The sequence below is a fragment of the Acanthochromis polyacanthus genome, chromosome 11 (genome assembly GCF_021347895.1).
Source record: "Acanthochromis polyacanthus isolate Apoly-LR-REF ecotype Palm Island chromosome 11, KAUST_Apoly_ChrSc, whole genome shotgun sequence".
In the NCBI taxonomy this organism is placed as follows: Eukaryota; Metazoa; Chordata; class Actinopteri; family Pomacentridae; genus Acanthochromis; species Acanthochromis polyacanthus.
Genome location: NC_067123.1, coordinates 35,738,080 through 35,762,862, shown reverse-complemented (window position 1 = coordinate 35,762,862; position 24,783 = coordinate 35,738,080). Strand labels below are relative to the sequence as shown.

The 24,783-nt window shown below is 39.4% G+C and overlaps 1 protein-coding gene across 9 annotated transcripts in view; it reads left to right on the top strand.

Annotated features, from left to right (window-relative positions):
* Positions 1-24,783, top strand: part of ptk2aa (protein tyrosine kinase 2aa) — a 69,856-nt gene that overhangs the window by 21,745 nt on the left and 23,328 nt on the right. For 4 of the 9 annotated variants that reach the window (XM_051956092.1, XM_051956088.1, XM_051956086.1 and 1 more), the window contains 14 exons: positions 1,304-1,548; positions 2,537-2,706; positions 5,779-5,866; positions 6,202-6,281; positions 6,649-6,711; positions 8,959-9,013; positions 15,635-15,775; positions 16,459-16,536; positions 16,720-16,827; positions 17,793-17,910; positions 18,471-18,501; positions 20,336-20,400; positions 20,730-20,816; positions 23,467-23,484. In XM_051956092.1, the coding sequence (XP_051812052.1) occupies positions 1,348-1,548; positions 2,537-2,706; positions 5,779-5,866; positions 6,202-6,281; positions 6,649-6,711; positions 8,959-9,013; positions 15,635-15,775; positions 16,459-16,536; positions 16,720-16,827; positions 17,793-17,910; positions 18,471-18,501; positions 20,336-20,400; positions 20,730-20,816; positions 23,467-23,484 (1,303 nt within the window). In that variant the 5' untranslated portion in view covers positions 1,304-1,347. Of the gene's footprint in view, positions 1-1,303; positions 1,549-2,536; positions 2,711-5,778; positions 5,867-6,201; positions 6,282-6,648; positions 6,712-8,958; positions 9,014-15,634; positions 15,776-16,458; positions 16,537-16,719; positions 16,828-17,792; positions 17,911-18,470; positions 18,502-20,335; positions 20,401-20,729; positions 20,817-23,466; positions 23,485-24,783 lie in introns of those variants that run through there. The other 5 variants (XM_051956090.1, XM_051956087.1, XM_051956091.1 and 2 more) reach the window with 3 other exon arrangements.

Genomic DNA, 24,783 nt, shown 5'->3' with positions numbered 1-24,783 from the left:
TGTACTAAATTGTTGACATAAAATTCATCACCTTCGGCAGAGTAAGTTGGGAGCACATTTTCATCTTGTTTCATCTGTGATCTGTCCCTCAACCACATTACAGTCTTTTCGTTGAGTTATGTCTGCGTGTGCGCGCTCTCTCCAACTCTCTCAGGTGTAATTACCTGCCAGAACATATCCATTTTCCTTTAATGGAGGAGAGCGGAGAAGCACAGGAAGAAAGGGAAGCAGGAAAATGGAGCGTGAAAGAGATCTCGGTGTCACGATGACGACAGCACACACTCACTTGCCTTTGCCACACTAACAAAGAGGAGGTAGCTCTTGTCGGGCATTTCCAGATGAAGTTACAATGAAATTCCAGGAAGTGTGTCAATGTCAGAACTTCTTATTCAGAAATTATGGCAGCCCGTGGTGCATTGTTTTCTCGAAGTTATAGACGCAAGCGCTTTGACCCTGACGACATTTTTTTTGTCTTTATTTCTCTCTCTGGTATCCTATTGTTCATTGTATTTGGATTAGATGCTGTGCAGAGTTTGCATCTAGAAGGACGGTGAGGACTGAGGAGAAAAGGGGATAAGCAGGATTCAGACGTACAACAGCTATTTTAACTAACAGTAGTGAGTTACAACACTAGAAAAACAAGCATTCGAAAGATTAGTAGAGTGACAGAGAATTTCTGGCGACATTTTTTTATTGATAAGTTGTATGAGATCAAGAAAAAAAGTCAATGTTGATATTCTGTGACTGGACAAAATGTGATTGGCTTTTTTTTTTTTTTTTTTTTACCAGTTTGATACACTTTATGTACCAAACAACTAATAAATAAATCTCAGATATAATTGTGACATAGATTGATGATAACGACAGACAGTATTTGCACCTCTACTATAGTTTTCACAAAAGTGCTATTTCTGCACCTCATATTCAGATATTTGCGTGTGTGTTTGGTCTGTCTTGGCTCAGAGTAAACTGCATTTTGGGATCAACAACATACAAATTTTTTGCGTATTTATTGTAGAAATATCCTCTGTGCTGGAAGTGTCCCTTGTTGGCAGTCACTGAACTAAATGGTTGAGCTATTCACAGAGAAAATGAATGAATGGATTTAAGTTAACACCCCAATACAAGCATTTATTGTTTTGTTTTATTTTATGGGGTTCAGGACTGAAGTTTGCTATCAGATTGGTTAAGTTCAAGAATTTTTTTTTGCTTTCCTCTGATTGAACTCTTAATTCTTTCTTCTTCTTCTTCTTTTTTAAAAAAAATTAGCCTGTGATTGTTTGTCCTCTCCTCTGTTTGGCAGAATATGACAGACACCTAGCAGCGGCGGTGTCAGCAGGGAAAACCATGGCGACAGCCTACCTGGACCCCAACCTCAATCACACCCTCCTCGGAGGTGCCAAGTCGCGGCTGAGTGCGGGAGGATCAGACCGAATCATGGCCGGCTCCATGGACAGGGTTCTGAAAGTCTTCCATCACTTTGAGACCAACACTGAGAACAGCTGCTGGTCTTCCAATATCAGATATGGAGATGCAACTGATGTCAGGGTAAGAAGACACAGACTCACCTTGTCTCGTTATGTCCTGAATGTGTATATATTAGGAACACCTTACCATTAAATGCGTCCCACAACAGGTCAAACTGTGGTCTGAAATTGTAGGTTTATGTTGATGTACAGTATTTACTGACAGCAAGAAATACATTGTAATGCCAGCCTTATTTTAGTCCATCCAACTGATACTAAACCTTCAGAGTGATAGTATTTGGGGTTCATGTCTGTCCCCAGGCCTTGTATGTTGCAGTTTAGACCCAACACTAGATTTAAAGGCGATTTAAAAAAAAAAAATTATTTGTCCTCAGCTCAAGGTCCTAGCTGTCTACTCTGATAAAGGACACTCAACACAGTGAGAATATTTTGCTTGCAAATATATGTAACCTTAGGGCAACATTTGCGTGTGTGTTTTACTTAGCAGTATGCTTTTAGATCCACTGTCAGATGCAGAAACTACCTAGCACTGATCAAATTTTAGTGGTCATACGGGCTACGTCACTGCAAAAATCCTCTGCTCTCCTTTCATCCCACTCTTCTTCAGTATCTAGGTCAGACCCCCTAGCGTTTTACATGGCAACACGAATGGTTCTGTGAGCATTATTGTGCGTGCGTGCGTGCGTGTATGAGGTCTGTCAACTTGTTTGAGTGGGAATGTCATGTTAAATTGCTTTAAGTCACCTACACACACATGTACAGACATGGACTGATGCCCCGGTTGGCCTCATGCAAAATGCCAGATGTCAACATTAGCACAGTTGGCACAGAGGTAAGGCAGACTAGCTAAATGTTATTTTATCCCCACTGTGCATCTCTGTTTGATGTAAGAGGCACCATACTGACCTGCACGCACTGGACCACCCACAGGGAGAAAGGACTTTATAAATATGCCCATTTTAGCGCAGCAGACCTGTCAAGAATAATTTCTGCAGAATTAATCACTTTCTGTCAGTGTGTGCCTTTATTTTATCACTGTTTGTCTGCAGGGGATCATCCAGAAGATTCTGGACATCCACAAAGTGCGCTGGACTTCATGCTTTGGCCTGCGTCTCAGTAACAGCCAATCAAAAGATCAAGTGCATTGGCTCCACCCAGATATGGGCGTGTCCCACGTCAGAGAGAAATACGAACAGGCACGGCCAAACGAGGAGTGGAGGTAAGACGAGGCCAGCGTTTGTGTGCTTGTATTTGCCAAACACTGCTGTTTGGACAGTTGTCAGCACTAATGTAACGAACCAGAGGTGACATCATAGTTTGCTGCGGGAGTGAAAATGATGCATTCAGCGCCACTGCATCAAACTGCAGATCAGCCTGTAGATGTAAAGCAACAAGAGGGAAACAGAGAAACAGCAAGGATACTATAAAAATGATATGACCAAGCAACTGAAAGGGTGTGAAATGTCCGGTTATGAGATGCTCCAGAATGGTTTGAACCCTCATCTGTGAATCTGTGACAAACCTTAGCTGAGAAATACCTTTTAACAGTTTAGCTTGACGTGTATTATCTGTTTTATAGGTCCAATTTTTATGTCCATGACTTATTCCTTTTATCTATTGATTAATCAACTGTGTTCAGTGTTTTTTGAGTAATATGAGAAAAATGATAAACTTTATTTCTGTAGCATTTTTCTGAATTAGACACTTTCCTTAATTAACCTTCAGGACCCCAAGCAGTTTTGGATGTTTCTTCGCTCCCGTCACATTTTTACTCTCTGTGGACTCAATTTTTACTGCATTATGAGGTCTTGAATCTCTTCAGAAAATGTGGGAGAAGCAGAGAAAATTTGCTCAATCATACAGAAAGAAATAATGAAAGTTTTATTTTTTTTTGATAACTGACTTTACAATAAAATAAAGATGATTCTCTTACCTTCCCTATTTAATTTGTTTCTATACTTGCATCCCAATTACTCTGTGTAAACACGGCCTGCAGTTCAGTCGAGAAGTTTCAGAGTTTTTGTCACATGACCTCCCACCACTAAACCACTATTGACTTCTCAGTTGCATCAAGGAATGCAGAATTTTTTGTTCATAGAATCTGGTTAATGCAAACAGTATACTTATGGCAATTTTTTTTAAAAAGAGGCGTGTTGAATATATTGATTTTGGTGAAATATCTCAATTTTAGGGTTAGGTTTGGTCCCAGACAGAACATCATACCAGAGATCAGTAGTTGAAAGACCATCAGAAATGTGAAAATCCATCGATTCCTTCTGATTTTTCAATGTCAAACTTGTACCTTGGCGGCCAAACTCTCCCTCAGTGGATTAGAAATGTAGTAGCCAGCGTGGTAGAGGAGCTACACACGTGGACAAAATTGTTGGTACCCCTCAGTTAAAGAAGGAAAAACCCACAATTCTCACTGAAATCACTTGAAACTCACAAAAGTAACAATAAATAAAAATTTATTGAAAATTAAATCATCAAAAACAGCCATTACTTTTGAATCAACAATTCAAAAGTAATATCTGTTTTTGATTATTTAATTTTCAATAAATTTTTATTTATTGTTACTTTTGTGAGTTTCAAGTGATTTCAGTGAGAATTGTGGGTTTGTCCTTCTATAACTGAGGGGTACCAACAATTTTGTCCACGTGTGTATAACTGATATTCTGGAGACATTTTTTCCCCCTTTTTTTCCTTTTAATTTGAGCTTAGACCCTGAGGCAGGTGCTCGTAGGTCCTTAACAAGCAGCTCTTTCAAAAAAAATGCAAGGTTGCGCTTTATAAACAGTTCCGTGCCTTTGTTAGACATGACTTATTTGTCCTTGTAAATCCAGTCAAAATCAGAAACGGCTCGCTTCAGCAGTCTGTCGTATTGTATTTAAAAGTAGCAAAAGGGAAAAATAGTGTGACCCATCTGCTGTATGGCGCTGAGAGGCCTTGTGTGTGGTGCGGTGTGTCGGCTCGGTAGTTTGGATGTTAATGCTCTGGTATATATTACCTTTATTGGGGCAGACTTAGTACTAATACTATTGTGAGGTTGAGACCCTTTGCACTGTGGACATAAAGACAGAGAGAGAACCAGATGTCTGCTTTGTCTGACTAAGTCAACAACTCTCCCTCTGTGCCTGTGTGTTTCTGTTATAGAGTCATTCATTCTCAAAGATAATCAGATTTTAGAGGAATGTCTGCTTGACTCTTGATTTGTCTGATTTTTTAGAGCATAAAATATGGGTATTTATAAAGGTTTTTGTGAAATTTAAGCATGGTATATCAGCTACTTTGTGAGATAAAGTAGTTGCGGGTACAACCACTTTCAAGACGTCTTTTCGCACATTGAAATATGAGGCTCTGTTCCGCATAGATTAGGCTATCTAGCAATATATTTTTTAAATAATGTGTTTTGTATTATTGTGACATGCAATTTCAATGGTTCAGAAAATATCACTGATTGACTCAATTTGTTTGTAATGTCTGCTCAAAGATGTGACTTTTCTTGTCAACTTCAGTTTTTTTTTTCAGATTTCTACTGACCCGGTATTGCAGATTCTAAATCGACAGCATGATGAGAAATAACACAGAAAATTTCAGATTTCTGTCTTAAATAGTTCCTGAGATACTACCATCATAACATAGCGTCAGATGCCAATATGTAAACAAAGAAAAAACAAAAACACGCTGAACGTGACTCTAAAGGCAAATTTAAAAAACAACCTTGGAAAATACTTGAAATATTCATGTAATATTTCACAGATACTATTTCAGTTCTATCTAGTTTATGATAAGAAAGGTTAGAGACGGTCAAGCAGATGACCCCTGATGATTTGAGATGGAAATAGATGCATTGTGATTGTCTTTTTTTGCCCCTTCTGTCTGTGCTTCTTCCTGAACCTCCTTCAATCTTCTTTCTTCTTCTGCTCACCTGCATGTCCTTTTATTTATTTTTTCCTTTTATTGGCTTTCTTAATATTTCAATCCTCTCCTCTCCTCTCCTCTCCTCAAACTTCTAAATATGCTTTCACATTATTAATTCAACTGGAGTGTCCTAATTAATTAACCAGAGGCACACTGTATTTGTTAAGTATTTAATACAAAGCTGGTAGCTCAGACTTTCAGCTTGACGCACCCGAAGTTCTTTCTACCAGCAACACTGGCCCCAATGTTATTATTATTTCAGGCAATAGAGAAGTTTCAGGTTCAAGTTTCAGCTAGTACCTTTTTGTTTTATAAGTGGAATGATGGCATTTGTACAGCTTTACATAACCTATCTTCTTCTCCACTGCAGGTATGAGTTAAGGATCCGGTATTTACCAAAGGGCTTTGTGCAGCAGTTTACAGAAGACAAACCTACGCTCAACTACTTCTACCACCAGGTGCAGACACAAACAGACGTAGAAACACTCAGAGGCACTCAGACACACAAACAGATTTCATTTTGTGCCAACAGGCAGCACTGAAGCATATGGCACTGCTAGAAGGCTGTGTGTGTTTGTCTTTGGATAATTTAGGTCAGTAGAACTACGTGTGTGTGTGTGTGTGTGTGTGTGTGTGTGTGTGTGTGTGTGTGTGTGTGTGTGTGTGTGTGTGTGTGTGTGTGTGTGTGTGTGTGTGTGTGTGTGTGTGTGTGTGTAATGGATGGATTGCCATTTGATGTTGAGAAATAAATGTTTTAATAAGCACATCTCTCTGGCGTGTATTCGTGTCCCAGGTGAAGAATGACTACATGACAGAAATTGGGGATCAGGTGGAACAAGATGTAGCTCTCAAACTGGGCTGTCTAGAAATCAGGTAAAACACCGGGCTGTGTCCATTCCTTTACATGCAGATTTTCTTTTATTATCAAAAAATAAAGGACATGATCTAATCAGTTATTAAACAGTATATTTTAGCGCTAACTAGCTGTTGTTTAAGTTGCACTTTTCACCACTGAAGTTCTGTGTTTGCCCTTTAGCTACACTGACAATTCTTTCCAGCATTGCACATTCATTATTTTTCATTCATTGGACTGTTTCTTTTGTAGTATTTGCAGAACTGAAAGCCATTTAAAATCTGAATTATTTCTTTAAAGAGAGAGAACCTGAAATGACTGCTTAACGTGAGAGCATCTTCAGTCGGTGCCCTCACTTTCTTTGTGTCCCGGTGGTTTCTATTGCAGGAGGTTCTTCAAAGAGATGCGAGGAAACGCCCTGGACAAGAAATCCAACTATGAACTACTCGAGTAAGTATTTTCTCCATGAGCACAAAAAAAAACTCCAGAAGCACACATCATTGTGGCTCCTCACTTTCAGTCCAGTTTCTGGCACAACAGTCCCTCTTAATCACATCCTTGCTTTACCTGAGGCTTGTTTTGTAACCCTGCAGTCACAGTTTCAAATCAGGAAAACATAACGCGGTATATCCGTTTCTAGTGCAGGGTTTCCATGGCGTTCCTAGAACTCGATAGATTTCAGGTCATTAGGAGGTTGCAGGACGCTGAATGTGCACATCTGCAAATTGCTGCTCGCTATGATTTGACATGTTGCATTTAATGGGGGTAAAGGAACGCTCTTACAATCCAGGAACAATTGTTCAACACTCTTTGTGTGTTGTCTCACTATGGGCTCTCTGAAAGATGGATGTCAGTGAAGAATTAACAAACTGAGGTCTAAATGAGGCTTGGCTCCAACACAGTCTGATTCTAATGAGATGCCCTCTTCCACTGATGTCTTTCTTTCTGCCCATCCGGCCTAACGAGCTCTCCAATTAACTGAGAAGAATGCTCGCTGTCTCTCCTCCGCTATTACTGTCTCTCTTTTTCATCTTCCAAGTTCTCCTCTGTCTGTTTCACCTCCATATCCTCTATTTCTGTCTGCTTTTCCTCCTGCGTTCCTCCTCTTTGTTTTGTCTCTGTCTCTCCCTCGCAGCCTCTCTGTGGTGATTGGAAAAAGATGTTGTGTCATGCATATTTTAAACCAGTGAGAGGGAGATGGAAAGTGCTGTGAGGGCTTTGAGACAGCAAGTTGACAGTTGGCCATCAGGAGCTGCTGGGCTCTTGAGCATTCGTAGCCAAAATTTCCCAATACACTCCGGGTATTGTTGCCTCTAGTTGGCTCATATCTGCAATAATTTTAAGTTGTTGGCAGAAGAACCAAAGGCCTCTTTGTTCAGCTTAACAAATAAATTATTTCATCCATTTATTTTAAAAGTTTTTGCCCCAGCTTTTACTTCTTCCAGTAGAACCTTTCCAGACGTTTCCTTGAAGTGCTTTATCATGTGGTGCTACATGAGGGCAAAAGAGAAACAAATTTGAATGACATGCCCCACTAAAGCCCAAGTAAATATTAATTAGTCCTTTGTTAGTGGAAACTTTACTCTTTCTCTTGCATGCAAACAAATTTACACTAGGGATTCATTTAAAAGAATTAACTGGAGGTGAACCAAGTGAACAAAATTAAGCGTTGCTGACTCTGCAATTCAACCCAAAACTTTTGCGCCATTTGCGTTTTTATATACAGGCTCTCAAATATATACAAAGATTGTCTCATCAGATTCACACTAGTCTGAAAACAGCAGGCGGGTTTTTGTTTGCGTTTTCTGTTTGTCAGCCCCGGAGCGTTCAGTGCATGGCTGTAGTGCTCGTGGTTTCAGAGCCGATGCTACGTGTTTAATCAGTGCGCCTTTGTCAGGGTTCGTTCTCTGAGATCAACGTGGTTATGTAATTTCTCTGAGTCTGTTTGTACTTATTGTTGCTCCTGTGATGGACACAGCTTTGATTTGGAGAGAGAGAGAACAGCTTTAGAGGTGCCACACAGAAGTTATACTTTCATGAGCCTGAAGTTAAATGATACTCATGTGTTTGCCAGTGTTTTGACAGCATCTGAAAGGCTATTTAGTGTATTTTTGTTGGATTTACAACTTACAGATTGAACTTAATTTGAACTCTCAACCCTGTTTTGCACTGTGTACACTCATCAAGCTGTTATACAAGTGCTGTATTAAAATTCGACCTGTGGCGGGGAAACAGAAGGCAGAAAATATGATATAAGCTTCCAGCGTTCTCATACTCTCTCCTCACTCTACTCGTCTTTTCTCCAGAGGAGCATGAGTCATTAGTAGCTTCCTGTTATAGCTCTGCACATCTTTCTTTGTCTCTGTGCTCGCCCTCTTTGTACTCCTCTCTGCCTCTCTCCATCTCTCTTTTCCTACTTTTTCTGTTTGTCCTTAACCCCCATCTTTTAGGAAAAGATGAGTAGCGCTCTCTCGTCAGCACTTAGTCATAGCTTTCTGTTTCTTGTCTTTAGTTGTCTGTCTGCCTAGCTGTAGCTGTTGTTGGTAACATCTCAAGAGAGAGAAAAATATGCTGCTGAGATCAGATAAAGACAAAAGAGCTCGCTAATTAACATTCCTCAGTGTAATTACAGCATGATAAACATTTTTGATCTTTTCCTCCTGTGTCTCTCTCTCACTCTCTTGTTTCTCTTTTCAGGAAAGATGTTGGTTTGAAGCGGTTTTTCTCAAAAGACCTGTTGGATTCAGTCAAGGTGAGATGATGAGCTTCATGCCTACACGGAGATAAGTGGTACTACATCTAAGGTTGCTGAAGCAGACACAGTTTTTGCCTTTTCGTACTGAAGTAGTTGTGCAAGAAATAGTCCAAAAAAAGTTGTTATGATCAAAACTTTGGTGTTTTTTTTTTTTTTTTTTGCATGATGAGTAAGTAGTGCTCCCTCCACACTCAGCAGCTGGTATGACAGTACTCCATCTGCACCATGAGAGCTGCTCAGTTACAGAATCTGTATAGTTTTATATGCAGACTGCTAACGTAAGCAAAGGTGTTGCTTGATGTGTTGTCGGTTGTTGTCTGTCCAAGCAGATGAAGTGTGAAACAATCCAAGATTTACCAAATTTGAATTGATGGTCAGCTAATGGGTGAAGTTTAGATCAATGGAGACAAGTAAAGAGAAGGAACATAAAAACCTACCTGTGTTGGTGAGTGTGATGAGTGTGGTTTTGAGCAGTAGCCAAGTTTTTAATTAGTTTTCAGTAATTGTGAAAATTTGAACCAAATCTTTGAAATTTCTCCTGCAAAATGAGCATTATGTTTGTTTTAGTTGACAGTTTTGGAGCAAAAGCTGTTGTTTGTCAACCTCTACAATACCTTGAAGAAGAAACAAACACAACTTTGGCCATCTATGAGAGAAAAACGGAGAGAAATCTAGAGAGGAATTGTTTTTAGAGGTGGAAAGTTGTAATTATTTTTTCATGTCAGCTGGCACTGAACATGCTTCATGCTTTTGGGAAGTAAAGATAACAAAAGAGTGCAAGCAGTCGATTAGTTATGCGGGGTTATATGCTCTACATACATGCGAGAGATGACTCATTCTGCACATTAACTCTTTATCAGAAAAGTGAAAAGTCACTTCAAGTGAGTGTTTTCTGATTCTTCGAAAAATACATCATGGAAACACAGCTAGTGAAGAACTCCTTTTTGCCAGTTTCACTCTTGATAAAGATGTCGTAATTCCCTTTATGCAAATAGCCTAGCATTTAGTGTAAATGGTGCCCAACTTAAGGGAGTATGTGTGTTCAGTAAAGCAGAGCAGATTCTGTTTTCTAGCCTTGATTCATTGTTTTCATTGTTGAAATGAAGAAGTTCCATCCAGACAAGTACTAACTACAGCAGAGTTCAGATTGTTAGGCAAATCAGGCAGTATCAATCAGTAAGCAAAGTCTGAATTAAACAATAATCATCAGATGAACTTGCATGCTTAGTAAAATGAATCCCTGTCAGAGTAGAACCTCAGTATTTGGGCAGATTTTGGTCGTCTATGTGAAGGCTGGTGGGTGTGCTTGCATAATGAACAGGGTCTGTGTCAGTGATAAATTTACGGCACGTGTTTATGGGGAGGATCTCAGTCAGTGTGTGTGTGTGTGGATGAGAAAGGCTCAATGACCCGCAAAGGTCTTGATGTCAGCAGGCGGGCGGACAGATGCTCAGCAGAGGGAGAGAGACCGTGTTCGTGCACGCTTGTGTATGCATGTTGTGTGTCTCGGCGACCCTCAGGTCATGTTTAAACCCACTTTCTCTTTCCAACAATGAGGAGGGAGGGGGAGGTGTCGATGCTCGTCTCCTTCTGGTCCACCTCCCTCTGTCTGTCAAGCTCTGTCAGCTGCCCACCTATCTACTTTAACTCCTCACTTACTCTCCTCTCATTTTGGCTCCTTTGATGCACAGCAAAATTCCCTCCCATGAGGCCCGTTTTGTTGAGCACACAGTGACCCACATGTGCAGTCAAACATATAGCTTTTTGAGATTATTTTATTGTATATGACACACGATCTACCAGATAAATGTGAGGACAAAACTAAATAAGTAGAAGAGCTAGTTGTTTACATTCAAATTCTGTGTTCCAGAGTCGAACTACTTGATGAAAATACTTCAGATTACTGTTCAAGCAAAAAGAAAAACATTCCTTTCAGCCTCTCAACTGTTAGAATGTGTTAAAATCAAATTGCTTTCTTGGAGCAGTCTGTGAAACACGTGATGTTAAGGCTTTTACACATTTTCACCATTTTGTAGACCACTCAGTTAGTTGAGAAAATACTTTAATTCAATTAATATTGAAACTGTTTGCCACCATAATGAGTTATCTTTGCCTGTGTTTGAGTATTTTACATGTATAATTGAGCTGCAGCTCTTATTTATTTTCGCTATCAGTCACTTGTTTAATCTAAGATTGTCAAAAATAGTGAAAAAGCGGTAATGAGTTTCCGAAATGGATGACTGTAGTGTAACACAAATAAAAGCAAAGCAGCAAATCCACACATTTTAGAAGCTGGCATCGATGCGTCATGATTCATGGCTGAAACGATCGTTTGTATAAACAGTTTAATATTAATTCCTTTTTCATTCAGCTGCTTCTTCAACTGCTGCTACTGCACTTTTGCAAATGACTGATTGAAACGTTAAAATGAAAGTCATGTGAATGAATGTTACCCACATGGATTCTATGAATTCAGCGCTACAGTAGCACTGATTTGCTTTTAATTCAAAAACTAAAGCGTTAAAAGTCAACAAACCGTACAGTACTGTTGAACATTTTAGCACTTTACATATTTGCATCGATTTTGTGGGATTCAGATGTGATCAGCTTTATATTATCACAGCAGCAGAGGACAAAACACACAAGTGTCACCTTAAAAGAGACAAGTGGAATTACTGTTGCAGACAAAAGTAGAGACACAGCAGCTCATGCACTTTTTATAGGGCGAGACGAAACATTTAATTCATTTTTTCAGTTTGCGTCTGCCCAAGCTAAATTGCAATTTTGTATGCTTAAATTAAACTTCAGTATAAAATAATTACTACATCTTGTCAGATCATCAGAGGAAGGATGCGCATTACTTGAGAATGTTTAATTAGGAAAAATCAAGAAACAGTCTAAGGACAAATTAAGGTTTCCTTCACGAGAGGCACTGAAGGCAACACCTTCTACCGGGGTATATGATTCATAATCACATTCTACATTTAATGCCGAATAATAAGACCGTGATCTACAGAATATGGAATGTGCTGGCAACTAATGGAAAGATTTCTTTACTACAGATCATGGTTTGTTTATCTGACATGGATCACATTCCAGACTACAAGTATCTGCTTCTTCATCTCCATTGAATGGCTTGAATGAGTCACTAATTGCTGTGCCTCTAATGTGTGATTTCTTACAGTAAATTATCAGTTTAAACCAGTATAAACAGTCATGGTAGTGCAAAGCAAATGATGAGCTTCTACTGCGCTCGTTCTGTGGCACACACACACACACACACACACACACACACACACACACACACAGAGACACGCACACAGAGACACGCACGCACACAGAGCGCAGCTGTCATTTACGTTTCTGACGGTCACTCTGGTGAAAGAGAGTGGTAGTCATTTAATGGGATTATTCTCCCTCAATGGACTCCACTCACACACACACACACACACACACACACACACACACACACACACACACACACACACACACACACACACACACACACACACACACATACACACATGCGCACAACCCAGAGCAGATGGCTGTGGTAGTAAACAGTGACTGATGGGAGCTGTTGTAAAGAGCAGAGTCTATTCATTCATATTGACCGGACAGGCAGCAGGTTTAGTAAAACCGACCTTTGGTGGCTTTGGAGATCAAAGTTTCATCAACCAGCCACAGCTCCAGTCCAGCAGCTTGTTTCCCTCGTCCCTCATCAGACAGATAACATATTTAAATACGGTCACGCTTTATTTAATCCAGCATTATGATATTGTTTCATGACAATTTGGTGAAAGTTTTTGCTGCATGTGCAATACTGAGTATATTGCATATACAAAAAGATATCCTTTAAAACAAGCCTAAAAATGTATTATATTTACGATGATCTGACAACATAAACATCCATGTCTATGGCAATTTCAGTCCCCATTTAGTATTGAGTTCTTAAATAATAAATAATACAAAGCAACACTAATGTATAAGTGAAGTATTCTGTTATTTTTCATTACCTGGTCCACTAACTAGCCTGTTGAACGTGTACATGTTCAAAAATAGCTGATTGCATTTTGCAGCATGAGTGAGTGATTGATGTCGCAGGAAAACTAGGAACAGTTATTACTCAAAAGCAAATACTGTACACAGCTGACTAGGGTCGCTAAAATTTAGCCACAGTGATTAAACTCTGTTAGTCTGGACCGCAATCCAGATATATGACATTATCTAGATTAATTTCATGTGACGTGTGTGTGTTGTTTTAATAAGCAAAATGAGCAGAAGCAGACCTAAAACACTTACAAATACACTTATTAGTTGCTTGCTTTGACGTATCAACTGCAGTGAGAAAAGAAACAGCTGATAATTGCAAAAGATGGCCAAAATAAGTTACATCCGCTGGTAGTAAGTTTGTGTACAATTTATGCTTGCTATAAGCTGCATTCAGTGAGCGGTTATGAACTTCCCGATGCTGAAGTTGTGATAGAAAACATACAGTGATGAAACATTAAACAACTTTTAGCCCAAAATACTTTCCACCTGACACTCTACTTGCTTATATCACCAAGCAAAACACCAACTAAGTGTGGAGGATTTCAGTTGAATGGTTCTCAAGAAAAGTGTAAAACACACACATACAGAGACTCCTCTTTATTGCTAGATTGAACGTTAATTATGTTTTTTTTCCGCTTGTTTTGAAATGAAGCCAGTTCAATAAAAGCAAATATTTTGTCATTTTAACATATTTTCCATGTATATTAAGTTATTCGAGCTGGACTATAATGTGTTTGTGTATCTCAGCATTGCACTGATTAGTGATGGATAACTTATTTCAGTGGCACCAAAGCAGCTTCTTGTTTCTTCAAATGCATGAGTATTAGTTATACTTTCCAGGCATGAAAAGAAGTGAAATCTGTCACTAATCGAAGCCCGGGTGAAAAAGTAAGTAAACATAACTGTTGAAAACAAATAGAATTATTTTACTGAACTTAGCCATTCTGATAACGTGTTTGCAGTGTAAAAGCTGCTTAATGAACCCTGAACTAGAAATACAACCCCAGCTTCTACTAATGCAAATCACTGCACAGCTAACCAAGAGTCTTACTACACACAACCGTCTCTGTGTCCGTGCTGGCGTCAAGGAATTGATTGTTTTTTTGCAAAAGAAAAACACTTTATAAGCGCTGCGACCGGTCAGCAGAGTGTCATAACTGGTCAGCCTGTTGCTACGGCGACAGTCAGCATGCCGATGGGGACAGCGATAGCCACTCGCAGTACTTCCTCTCAGGAAGGGTGGACACTTCAGACTGACAATGTCCCAGTGTGTTTATATGTGTGTGCATGTGTGGAATTAAAACAGTGATCCTATCAGGAGCATGACGAGCACTCACTATGTTCTATAATCGTGTAGAGAATAGTGGAAAAAAAAAACCCTAAGTGCATTATGACATCTGCTGAAATGACACACTTGTGGGGATTCACAATGTATGTGGGAGTGTGTGTGTCGGTTTCTGTATTCCTTCGGGCTTCGCATGTAGACAGCTGGCAGTGGGGCTCAGTGATGCTACCGTGTAGTAAAGATGTTAAAGCTTTTATTGACAAATGCATCATGAAAATAGCGGTAGAAATAGGTAGAGGAAAACAGAAAAATACTGCGACTTTAATCATTATATGAATGATTCTGTAGTGTAGATGAATACAATATAAAAGCTGTACATCTTCTGATCGTGACCTCTGGTGCTCATTAAGCACACTTGAGATTGGTTTGTCATTTCCCTCTCTCCAAAGTTGTGTTTCCAGTCAACAACTCAATGAACTGATACTTTCTGTGGTCATGATTGTTAAACTGCTCAGTTAAATTGTGCAGTTTGACCTTAATTTGCTGCACCAGACTACTGTAAATCCGTGTATTTTATTTTAAAGCCTGGTCAATACGGAACTAAATCTCCTCTTAATCTTTATCTTAATCTATACAGGGAACTATTTATAGGCAGGGATTGTCCGCACAGTATAAAGTGTATTTTTCAAACTATGTACTGAGTGTGTATGTGTGTTAAACTACACTAGCCTGTATATATGTATACATATGTGTGTATATTGTCCACCTTTGTGTCTAGATTGATAAGCTGTACATGACAGAGTAATATTCCCAGATGGATTTTCTTTCCCATCCGTCTACTCTGTGGTGACATAACAGACCAAAAATAAAATCAGGTCTGAAAGTGTGACTAAAACACCAGCAGGCAAAACAACCCGCAGCACGGTTCACTCTGTATTAAACACTATATTAACATACAGTGAGACGTAAAATACTTTAAATGAACGACTCTTTGGTGTTTAATTGAGTAACTGGCAGTGTCAATGTGTCTTTGTTAAGATATTGATCTGAACTGTGAATGAAGCGCTGAGGTCAGATTGTTTGGAACCGGAGTGGACTATTAGTCGATCAGTGTCTTTTAGCGTCAGTCACTGTGCACCCACACACAACTCCCATTCTGTACCGCCTCCACATTCTCCTCTCACTTACAGATTTTCTGCTGCGTCAGCTGGAAAACATCTTTAAACAGTCGGTTTTTATTGTAATTTTCTTCTCCCAATTCCCTTTTTTTTCCTCTCCAGGCTAAAACTCTTCGGAAGTTGATTCAGCAGACCTTTAAGCAGGTCGCCAACCTCAACGATGAGCAATGCATCCTGAAGTTCCTGGAGGTGCTTGCACCGATCTACCGCTACGACAAGGAGTGCTTCAAATGTGCCCTTGGGGTAGGTTTCTTCCATTCTTTCCTTTACTCCACCGTTCAGCCTCAGTGCGCCTTGATGTGCTCTGGAAGCGGTCGTTAGTTGTGTTAGGTTGACCCCTTTTGGTGGCATCAGGTTTTGCATGTTAAGTAAAGTCAACTTTATTTATGTAGCACATTTTAAAAAAACAACCAAGGTTGACCAAAGTGCTTTGCAGATCAAAAATAGCAAACAAGACATAACCTGTAAGGAAATATACAGAGCAAGACGAACAATGCCACATATCAGGTGTCAGCGCTCAGCTAACAATTGAAAGCCAGAGAGTACATGTGTGTCTTCAGGAGGCACTTGAAGGTATCAAGAGACCAAGCGGTTCTAATCTGGACAGGTAAGCAGTTCCACAGACTGGGTGCAGCTACAGAAAAGGCTCGGTCACCTCTGTTTCTGAGCCTGGACCCGGGAACTTTAAGGATCATCTGATGAGCCGACTTCACTGATTAAAACTGGAGCACGGACAGTTAGAAGCTCAGATAAATAAGAAGGTGCCAACCCATTTAACACCTTAAAAACACGCAATAAAATCTTTAAAACAGTTATAAAATAGACAGGAAGCCAGTGGAGTGTATAGGTTTGTTTAGGTTCCTTCACCTCACGCTTTGTCTTTCACTCTCTTTCTCTTTTAACTTGTATTTTGTCTTCTCCAACAGTCCAGCTGGGTGATCCAGGTAGAGTTGGCTATCGGACCAGAGGAAGGGATCAGTTACCTCACTGACAAGGGGTCCACGGTGGGTTTTTATCACAAACACACTATAAAACACAACCAGGTTTAATACACTGTTGATCATGAGAGGTTTGACAACTGAGCTAATGTTATACAGTCATCCACGAACAAATGAATGACTGATAAACAGGATTAATGTGGTTACCTTGTTTAACTTTAATTCCTTTGTGTCTCTCTCTTTTCACAGCCCACCCATCTTGCAAATTTTAACCAAGTCCAGTCCATCCAGTACTCAGCTATGGAGGAGAAGGACAGGAAAGGCATGCTACAGCTGAACGTAGCCGGAGCTGCTGAGGTACTCCAACTGACAAGCCAATGAGCTTTTAGTCATCTGATGTCTTTTATATCTATGATAAAAAGACAACATAAAAAGAAAACAGCCATCGCCTCTGTTATGTAACCTAAAAATGATTATTTAATTAATTTTCCTCAGCCTGCTTTAGATGCAGAGTCAGGTAGTGAATTTCTATCTTTCTCTAAGTTGTACGGAAAAAATACCAACAGCTGCAGCTGAGGAATCTTTTCTTGTACACAGTTTAAACACAAGTGCTGAAAAAACATTGAAACATGTTGTGTTCCAATTATTTTTACTTACAAATCTGCAGAGGTTTAAGTTGGCTGTGTAATACTGTGGCATGTTTATGCAGATTTTGGTGGAAAAATGTGTCTCTTAAGGTCTTTTTATGTTTGTTGACACAGCGGGAACTCTGAGTTGCTGCCACCAAAGTTATTTACTGCAAAAGGTTTTCCAAACTGTAGGCTTTAGATTTGTCGAACTGTGAAATACAACCAAGATTTCAAGGTTTACGAAGTTCTTCTTCTCTCTTCTAATGGTCGTAAACTTTACCCATCTCAGCATGTGGCCATATTTATCAGCCTGTTGTTTGCTTGACTGACATGGACACAGAGCTGCACGAATAGTTTCCCTGAATACGTTCAGCGTCACGGTTTTTACTCGCAAACGAAGATTTTCGCACACACTGATAAGAGTGGAATCTTTCTGTTTTATTGTTGCTGTTGTGTGTGAAAGAGCTGTTTTGTCTGACGTAAGGTGCAGCTGGAAACCTCCATGGGGTTGTTATGTGTGCGTCTTTTGAGATAATGGCTCTCTGTAACAAGCCTGCCACTGTGTGTGTGTGTGTGTGTGTGTGTGTGTGTGTGTGTGTGTGTGTGTGTGTGTGTGTGTGTGTGTGTGTGTGTGTGTGTGTGTGTGTGTGTGTGTGTGTGTGTGTGTGTGTGTGTGTGTGTGTGTGTGTGCAGCCTCTCACAGTTACGACGGCATCACTCACCATGGCGGAGAACTTGGCTGACTTGATTGACGGTTACTGCCGGCTCGTCTCCATGGAAACGCACTCCTTTATCGTCAGAGTTCAGAAAGGTACAGTTTGAAGCTGTGGTTCCCTGTGTTCTGTCCAGTTCCTCAGGAAATATTCAAATTGAACTCTGTATAGCATTTAGAGTGTTTACAATTCTTTGTAGTAGCAAATGAGTGTCTTTTTTTTTATCTGAAAAAAAACCCCAAGAGGTCTAAATTCACCATTTTGTTATTTGAAAATGTGGAGTTTTTCACCAAACAGCTTCAGCACTCACGTTAATGCCAATATTCTGTACAAAAGACAGTTTAATGATAAACAGTACAACAAAACAATATTCTCCAAAGACTTATAATGTGTTCCATTCACCTATTTTGACATTAACGGCATCGAGCTGTTTTTATAACAAGCACTATGAAAGTCCTATAAAATTTTCAAAGACAATAGAATACAAAGTATCAGTTGCACCATCTGTAGCGTATGTGTTTGTACCTGCTTGTGAAGTTCCTGTTCTAATAATGTATAGTATTGTTTGCTCTGCACATGCAGCCACGTTTCACTAGTGTGGCGAATCACATTTCATTGTTTTGATTTTTCCATCCTGATGTGTGTTTTTGTCCTCTAGAGGGAGAGAGAGCACTGCCTTCCATCCCAAAGTAAGTACCTATCTCATTCTTGTTATTGTTGCACTAAAAACTACTGTACACACCTGTAGAAATAATCTCATATCAGAGCTGTGAGTCTTCAGATTAGCGATTTCTCCTGCTGTATTAGACAAAGATACAGTGTTTGCTGTATGACGTGGTTTACGTTTGTCCTGTCACGCTGGTCTGAAACATCTGAGACTGAAATGACCTTTTGAAGTTTAAACCAATATCCTATTCAATGCTTGAGTTTGTAAAAGTGAAAACTTTGCAGGCTGCTGAGCCAACAACTATATTTTTGGCTAGAATTAATGATAAACATCCATGAGCTACTCGACTCATCCTGGATGTTGGAGTTCCACTTCAAATGCAAGGGTTGGACTTATTCCTCTGTTTAAGAAGAGCATTAAAATCAGATGTATAAGCAGAGACTTCCAGGGAAGTATCAGCTTTAACAACCATATTTAGTTATGGCTCCTTTCTGGAATCTGCTGGTAGAATATTAACTGAGTAAACAGACGTTCTTGCTGTTGGCTTTTTTATTAGGGAATCTTGTCAGTGTTTATACGGCATTAATCTGCCCGTTCTGCTCGTTGTAGTGGTTTAACAGCTAAAGGAACAAACTGCAGGTGATGCAAAATACAACAAAAAATTGTTTTAAATGCGTCTTTTGAACTCATGTTAATAGATTCAGATTGTGATTGCACCGTGGAGGGTAGAACTACAGAAGCTACAACATCCAATATATGCAGTGTCATTAGCATACTGGTGAGCACAGATATTTAGCATTAAGTTTTCAACAACAAAGAGGACTTTTGGAGTTCAGGTCAGCTCTAAATCATAAAATAGCTTGAGCTGGCAATCTGATTTTATTGTGTGTGTTTTTGTGGTTTAGCTATCTAGGCATGTTATTTAGGTTTTGAACATTTTAGGGTTGATTTAATTCTGTGTTTGCTGCATGTTTTTAGTAATAATGAGTAATTTAGTCAGTCCATACCAGGTCAGCTAAGCCTAAAAAATGTGAAATTTGTTTGCAGGCAGCGTAAAACTCATGACATCTGAAGGACAAAGTAATATCTACCGAATGTTTGCTTAGTCGTAAATTTTTTTAAGAGTTTCATATTTCTCATTTGATTAGCAGTAAATGACCTGGTTATCTCCTTTGGGATTTATTTGGAATTTATAGATAAAGAAGAAGACAAACATGCTTTTTCCCCTAAATGAGCTTTTTAGGAGTTTTTGGCTCACAACAGGAGCTAACATGGAGTTCATTGTATTTGTTTAACTCGAACTGTTTTAACCTGGACATTAGCATATTCACATTTCACTGTCACTTGTTTAACTTCAAACAGTTTTGCTTACTTTTGGTTATTTCAACTCAAATCTCCCTCTCCTTCTTTTCTTCCCCTCTCTCTCTCTCTCCCTCTCTCGCTCTCTGTGCCTGTGGTCAAATAAGGAGATAAGTTCAGGAGCCAAATATTTTCCACTTAGGGTTTTTAAACACTCTGCTAGTCTCCTCCTCTTTCTCTCAGTCTCTTGCTCTCTTTGCTCGCTTCTCCCTTCGCCTGTTGTGGTCTGTGATGTAAAGATAGTAGAGCTCAGCTGACACAGAAACAGAGACCACGGCAAAGGGAGAGACATAATAAAAACAGTAAGGAAGAGTTCACAGATGTCATAGCTGTTTTTTTTTCCCACTTTAGAGAGCTGTGTGCACATATGGAGAGCAGCTTCCTGTTAATTCTTTTATGAGATCTCACTTTTAAGGGGGCGTTCATTTAGTAGTCTAGTATTATTAGAATGCATTTAACTTGTGTAATGTTTTCTCCTTCCTCTCCCTCTTTTGTAGACTGTCTAATAATGAGAAAAAGTTAGAAGCAGTCAGGAGTGGAGTAAGAGCCATCTCTGTCTCAGGTAAGACACAAAGTCACGCTCATTAACTCACAGATCGACTGGTTTAGGAACAAGGTGAGCACAGTCCGACAGCTTACTGGGCTCCAGCTGTCTTTCTATTTCCTTCACCTCATCTGTTCCTTGTCTTGTCGCTCATTTTCTCTCCATCTCATCCCATTTTCTCCTCTGTTGGGACCGCCTCTCCCTCTCTCTGGTCTCTCTGTTCCTGCTTTCTTTTTGTTTACTTCCTCCCACCTTCTCTTTTCCTCTTGCTGCTATCACTCACATCCATTCACTCTTGTGTTTTTCTCTCACACTCTGGTCCTCTTCGCCCGCCTCTTTGGCTGAAGACCAAGTGACATCGGCGCCTCCTAAGCCAACCAAGGCTCGGCGTTTCCTCCTCCCCTTTGTCTTCTGTTCAGATTCGCCGCCCAATGGTATCCTCGGCTCTTATTGGACAGTCAGTAGAGGGGCATATCCACAAAATTGTGATGTGGCGGAGTAAAATTACTGATTTGATAGTCATGCTTACTGGATAACTTTACTTCGTGTTAAAGACACACGCGGTGTAAAGAAAATCCTCAGATGCAGTAACCCACAGTACTTGTGGAATGTGAATAAAACATTTAACTGCATGTGGGTCTTTGCAGTGATATTTTAGTTCTCTTGATGGAGTTATAGTACTCATTTGGCTGAGAGTCAAAACACTGAATCAGTTTTGGAAGCTTTTGTTGGAATCACCATCATTTTTGGTTTAAAGTGAAATAAACTTGCGAATTCAACACTTTTATCTGCTGCATCACAATCTGTCTTCTTTTTAAGTATGCCCTTTTCTACTAAACTGTCTTGTCCTCACTACCTGGTTGCTTATTTTTTTTGTTTGCACACTTATGATTTAACCACAATAACAGATTATATTTCACTGCATATTGCTCATAAAAAGACTTTTACACAAGCAAAGAAAGACTCTGGTAAAACTTGATCTTTTTGTATGTTTTTGATGGATTATTAATGGTTTTGTGTGAACAAGTATTCAGTTTTGAGGCTACCCACTGGCAGAAGTTTGGTATTTTTCTTTTACCCTGACTTTGGTTCAGCAGAATGAAGTGACTGGAAGTAGTCTGCACTGACACACAGAACAAAATGGTCCTGTCAGGTCTCAGTTCAGCACATGCCTTGCTACTGAGATCACATTTTAGGTTATTTTTGATCATTATTTTCAGTGGTTTGTGTCAGCTAATTCAAAGTGGCAGGGCTTTATTCGTAGCGAGGTGGCCAAGTGGTTAGAGAGTTCGGTCTTCCACGAAAAGATTCCAAAACCAAACTTATGCCTCGTTAAAGGGTTTTCAAGCAGTCAGTCAATCGTCACCAACTCCATGATGTTGTTCTGTAGCAAGTAAAGATTGCATGATTCATGTTAATGAAAACATACGTGCAGAGCTACACGTTAGCCGGTACGTGACCTTGGGTCTCCATCTGTGGCAGCTGCCATCAGTAGCTTACAGGACTGCTCGTGAGAAACTTGTGAATCTGGACAGCAGCTGTTTCGCTGTTGAAGCTTTAACAACCGTCCAAACTTTTTCTGCTGGAGGCTCCAAACGAGATGCGTAACCATGGTGGACATTAGACTTTGTTTCTTTACTGTGAGCTTCTGCGTGTCAGTAGAGCTCACACAAATAGCTTCAATGTGTTTCTGTGTACGTTCAACTTAATTTTCTTACATTTAAACTGAACTTTGTCTCTCATTTTGTATTGAATGCCACTGAACAGAGAGCATCAGTGGTTATGTTACAATTATAGACTTAAAAACAACAAAAAGTTTGGTGAAACATCATTATCAGTTCCTCCTGAAGGTTTTAAGATGCTCTAATGAGTATTTGTGGGTCAATATATAATTGTGGGACTTTTTGTATCATAGTTGACATTTTTGCTGTTTTCAGGCCTAAAAGCAACATGACCGCCTATAACCAAACACCACATGGCATTTTTACAGAAAGATTCTTCTAAAATATTATATGTACAATTTAGTAAAATTGAGATTGGAAGTTATTCATGATTCCAAACTTTACTCACACACTACTTTATATTAAATAACTCAGAAACCCTTGGAGTCTGGCCAGTCTTTTCTTCAGGAGGAAATGACATCATCATGTGGAGCAGGTCATGTGATCTGGAATTAACACACTTCCTTGAGAGGTGTTTTTGTAATGAGTAACTTAGATGAAAGTGATTTCTCAGACACAGATACAATTTGTTTTTTTCCATCTAAAATTTTATATTTTGGCAAAAAGAAATATCTGTCATGATTATCTCAACTTAAAAAGAAAACAATCAAAACAATTTTTGAATAAGCTCATTTTATTATTGTTTAGGTAATTAGAAGGTGGTTATTATTAAATTTGAAAAGTTGTTTAGTTGACATTTTAGTCATATCCAGTCATTTTTTATTAATAAGTGATTGTTTCCATTAAAAATAATTATGGAGTTGGTAAAGAAATGATCATAATGAACATAAAAACATTTTTTTAACTATATACAAGATATATCCCATGGTCTTCAAAAGTCCCTCAATTATTGACCCTTATGCTAGGTTTTCAGAGAAACTGTCACCAGGTTGAACTGGTGCTGACTGTTTCCATTATACCTCTCAAACTCACTTGGCTGCATCCTCTATCTGCTAACCCATATATACAATAACTCTCTAAGATATTTACAGCTTGACACAGAACATTCTTCACTGAAAGTGCTGCCTTGAATATTGCCACTGATTTTACCTACTGTGTCAGCACAGTATTAATTGAAGGTATTAACTCTGCTTTTCTCCCCCCCACAAGTTTTTGGATTTTTAACTAACTGCTCGCTGAGTGTTTGGCTTCGCAGATCCTGCAGCATCGCCCATGTTGTTTCCAGGCTTGTCATGCTCTAACCTCTCTTTTCTCTCTCCTCTCTTCACCGCTCTGCCTTCTGCTTTTCTCTCTCTCTCTCTCTCTCTCTCTCTCTCTCTCTCTCTTTCCTCGTTGCCGTCTCTTTTTCGTCCTCCTCCTCCTCTGCTGTCCCGTTTCCTGCATGCTCTCCCGGACCCTGCAGAAGATCTTAGTGGGGATGGTAAAGTTACGCTGTTGTTTATCAAAATCTCTCTGTTGTTCTTTCTGCTCTATCCAACACGCTGCAGCCTCCTAGGAGAGGGTAGCATGTGTGGGCTGAAGTTGCATGCATTCCTACTTCTTTAACCGCGGCGCTGCGTATATGTGTGCTCTGTAATGTAAACATGGTGCAATGTAACAGCGTAGAATGATTTAGAATGCAGTGATTTTTGTAGACCTTTAAAAATCACCAGTAGCTTTAACAAGCCTTTTAGTTGCATTCTGTTTTAGTGTTTTAAGATGTTTGTGTCTTTGTCTATTTATACTTCTAAATTTGAAATATGTCCGCTTTTAACCACAGAGGACGCAAAAAAAATGCAGAATTTGTAATTTAAGTGGTCTTTCTCTTTAAGAAAGCTTCTGCAAGAGTCTCTCTCTTTCTCTCTCCATGCACAGGCTACACACACACACACACACACACACACACACAAAATCATGCACACGTGTACTCACATATATTCATTCACACGCTCGTGCACACGCAGAGTGGAGTAGGGAGAGGTTTGCTGGATTCAAGAGCGGGTGCATTCCTGGCTATAATGGGCTAGCTGGATCACACACGCATGCACACACACACATACACACACACACATTCCCGCTATGAAAAGCAGAAATAGACCGAGTTAGACTAGTCAAACTTAGAAATGGTCATTTCTATAGAACATATCCCAAACCACACAGGGCTGAATGTGCACGGTGATTCAAACAATGCCTCACTCAGTAAAAACTAACACATCTACCTAAAATATTTCTGATTCTACAGATCAGATAGAGTTTAAGCAAGCTGCAGATTTAAATAAGTAGAAGCTGGAAATGAGAAAAGCACTGGAACTGTTTCTTTATTGCACATATGGAAGTGGTGATAAGCCCTGGCTGGATTAAAAAGCTTTATATAGGAATAAACAGTTTCTCTGTTGGTAAAATGTGTTTTATCAGTTAAACTTGTAGTGATGAAAGGCATCTTCTTGCAGAAATACTATGTTTTATGATCAGTTCATCTAATAAAGCACATTTTAGCCAAAGCAGCAGCAGACTGAGCAGAAATGTTGTTTTTATTCTAGCTCATATGAAGATATTTTTTTAAAGGCTTTCATTCCGCTCGTGTGAAACACAAGTCATGCATAGAAATGTTTTAATAAAACTCATGCCTGTTTGATTAAAAGTTAAACTTTTTTTTTAATGCCTCTCAGTAAAAACTAGCACATCAGCCTAAAATATTTCTTATTCTACAGATTAGATAGAGTTTAAGCAAGCTGCAGAT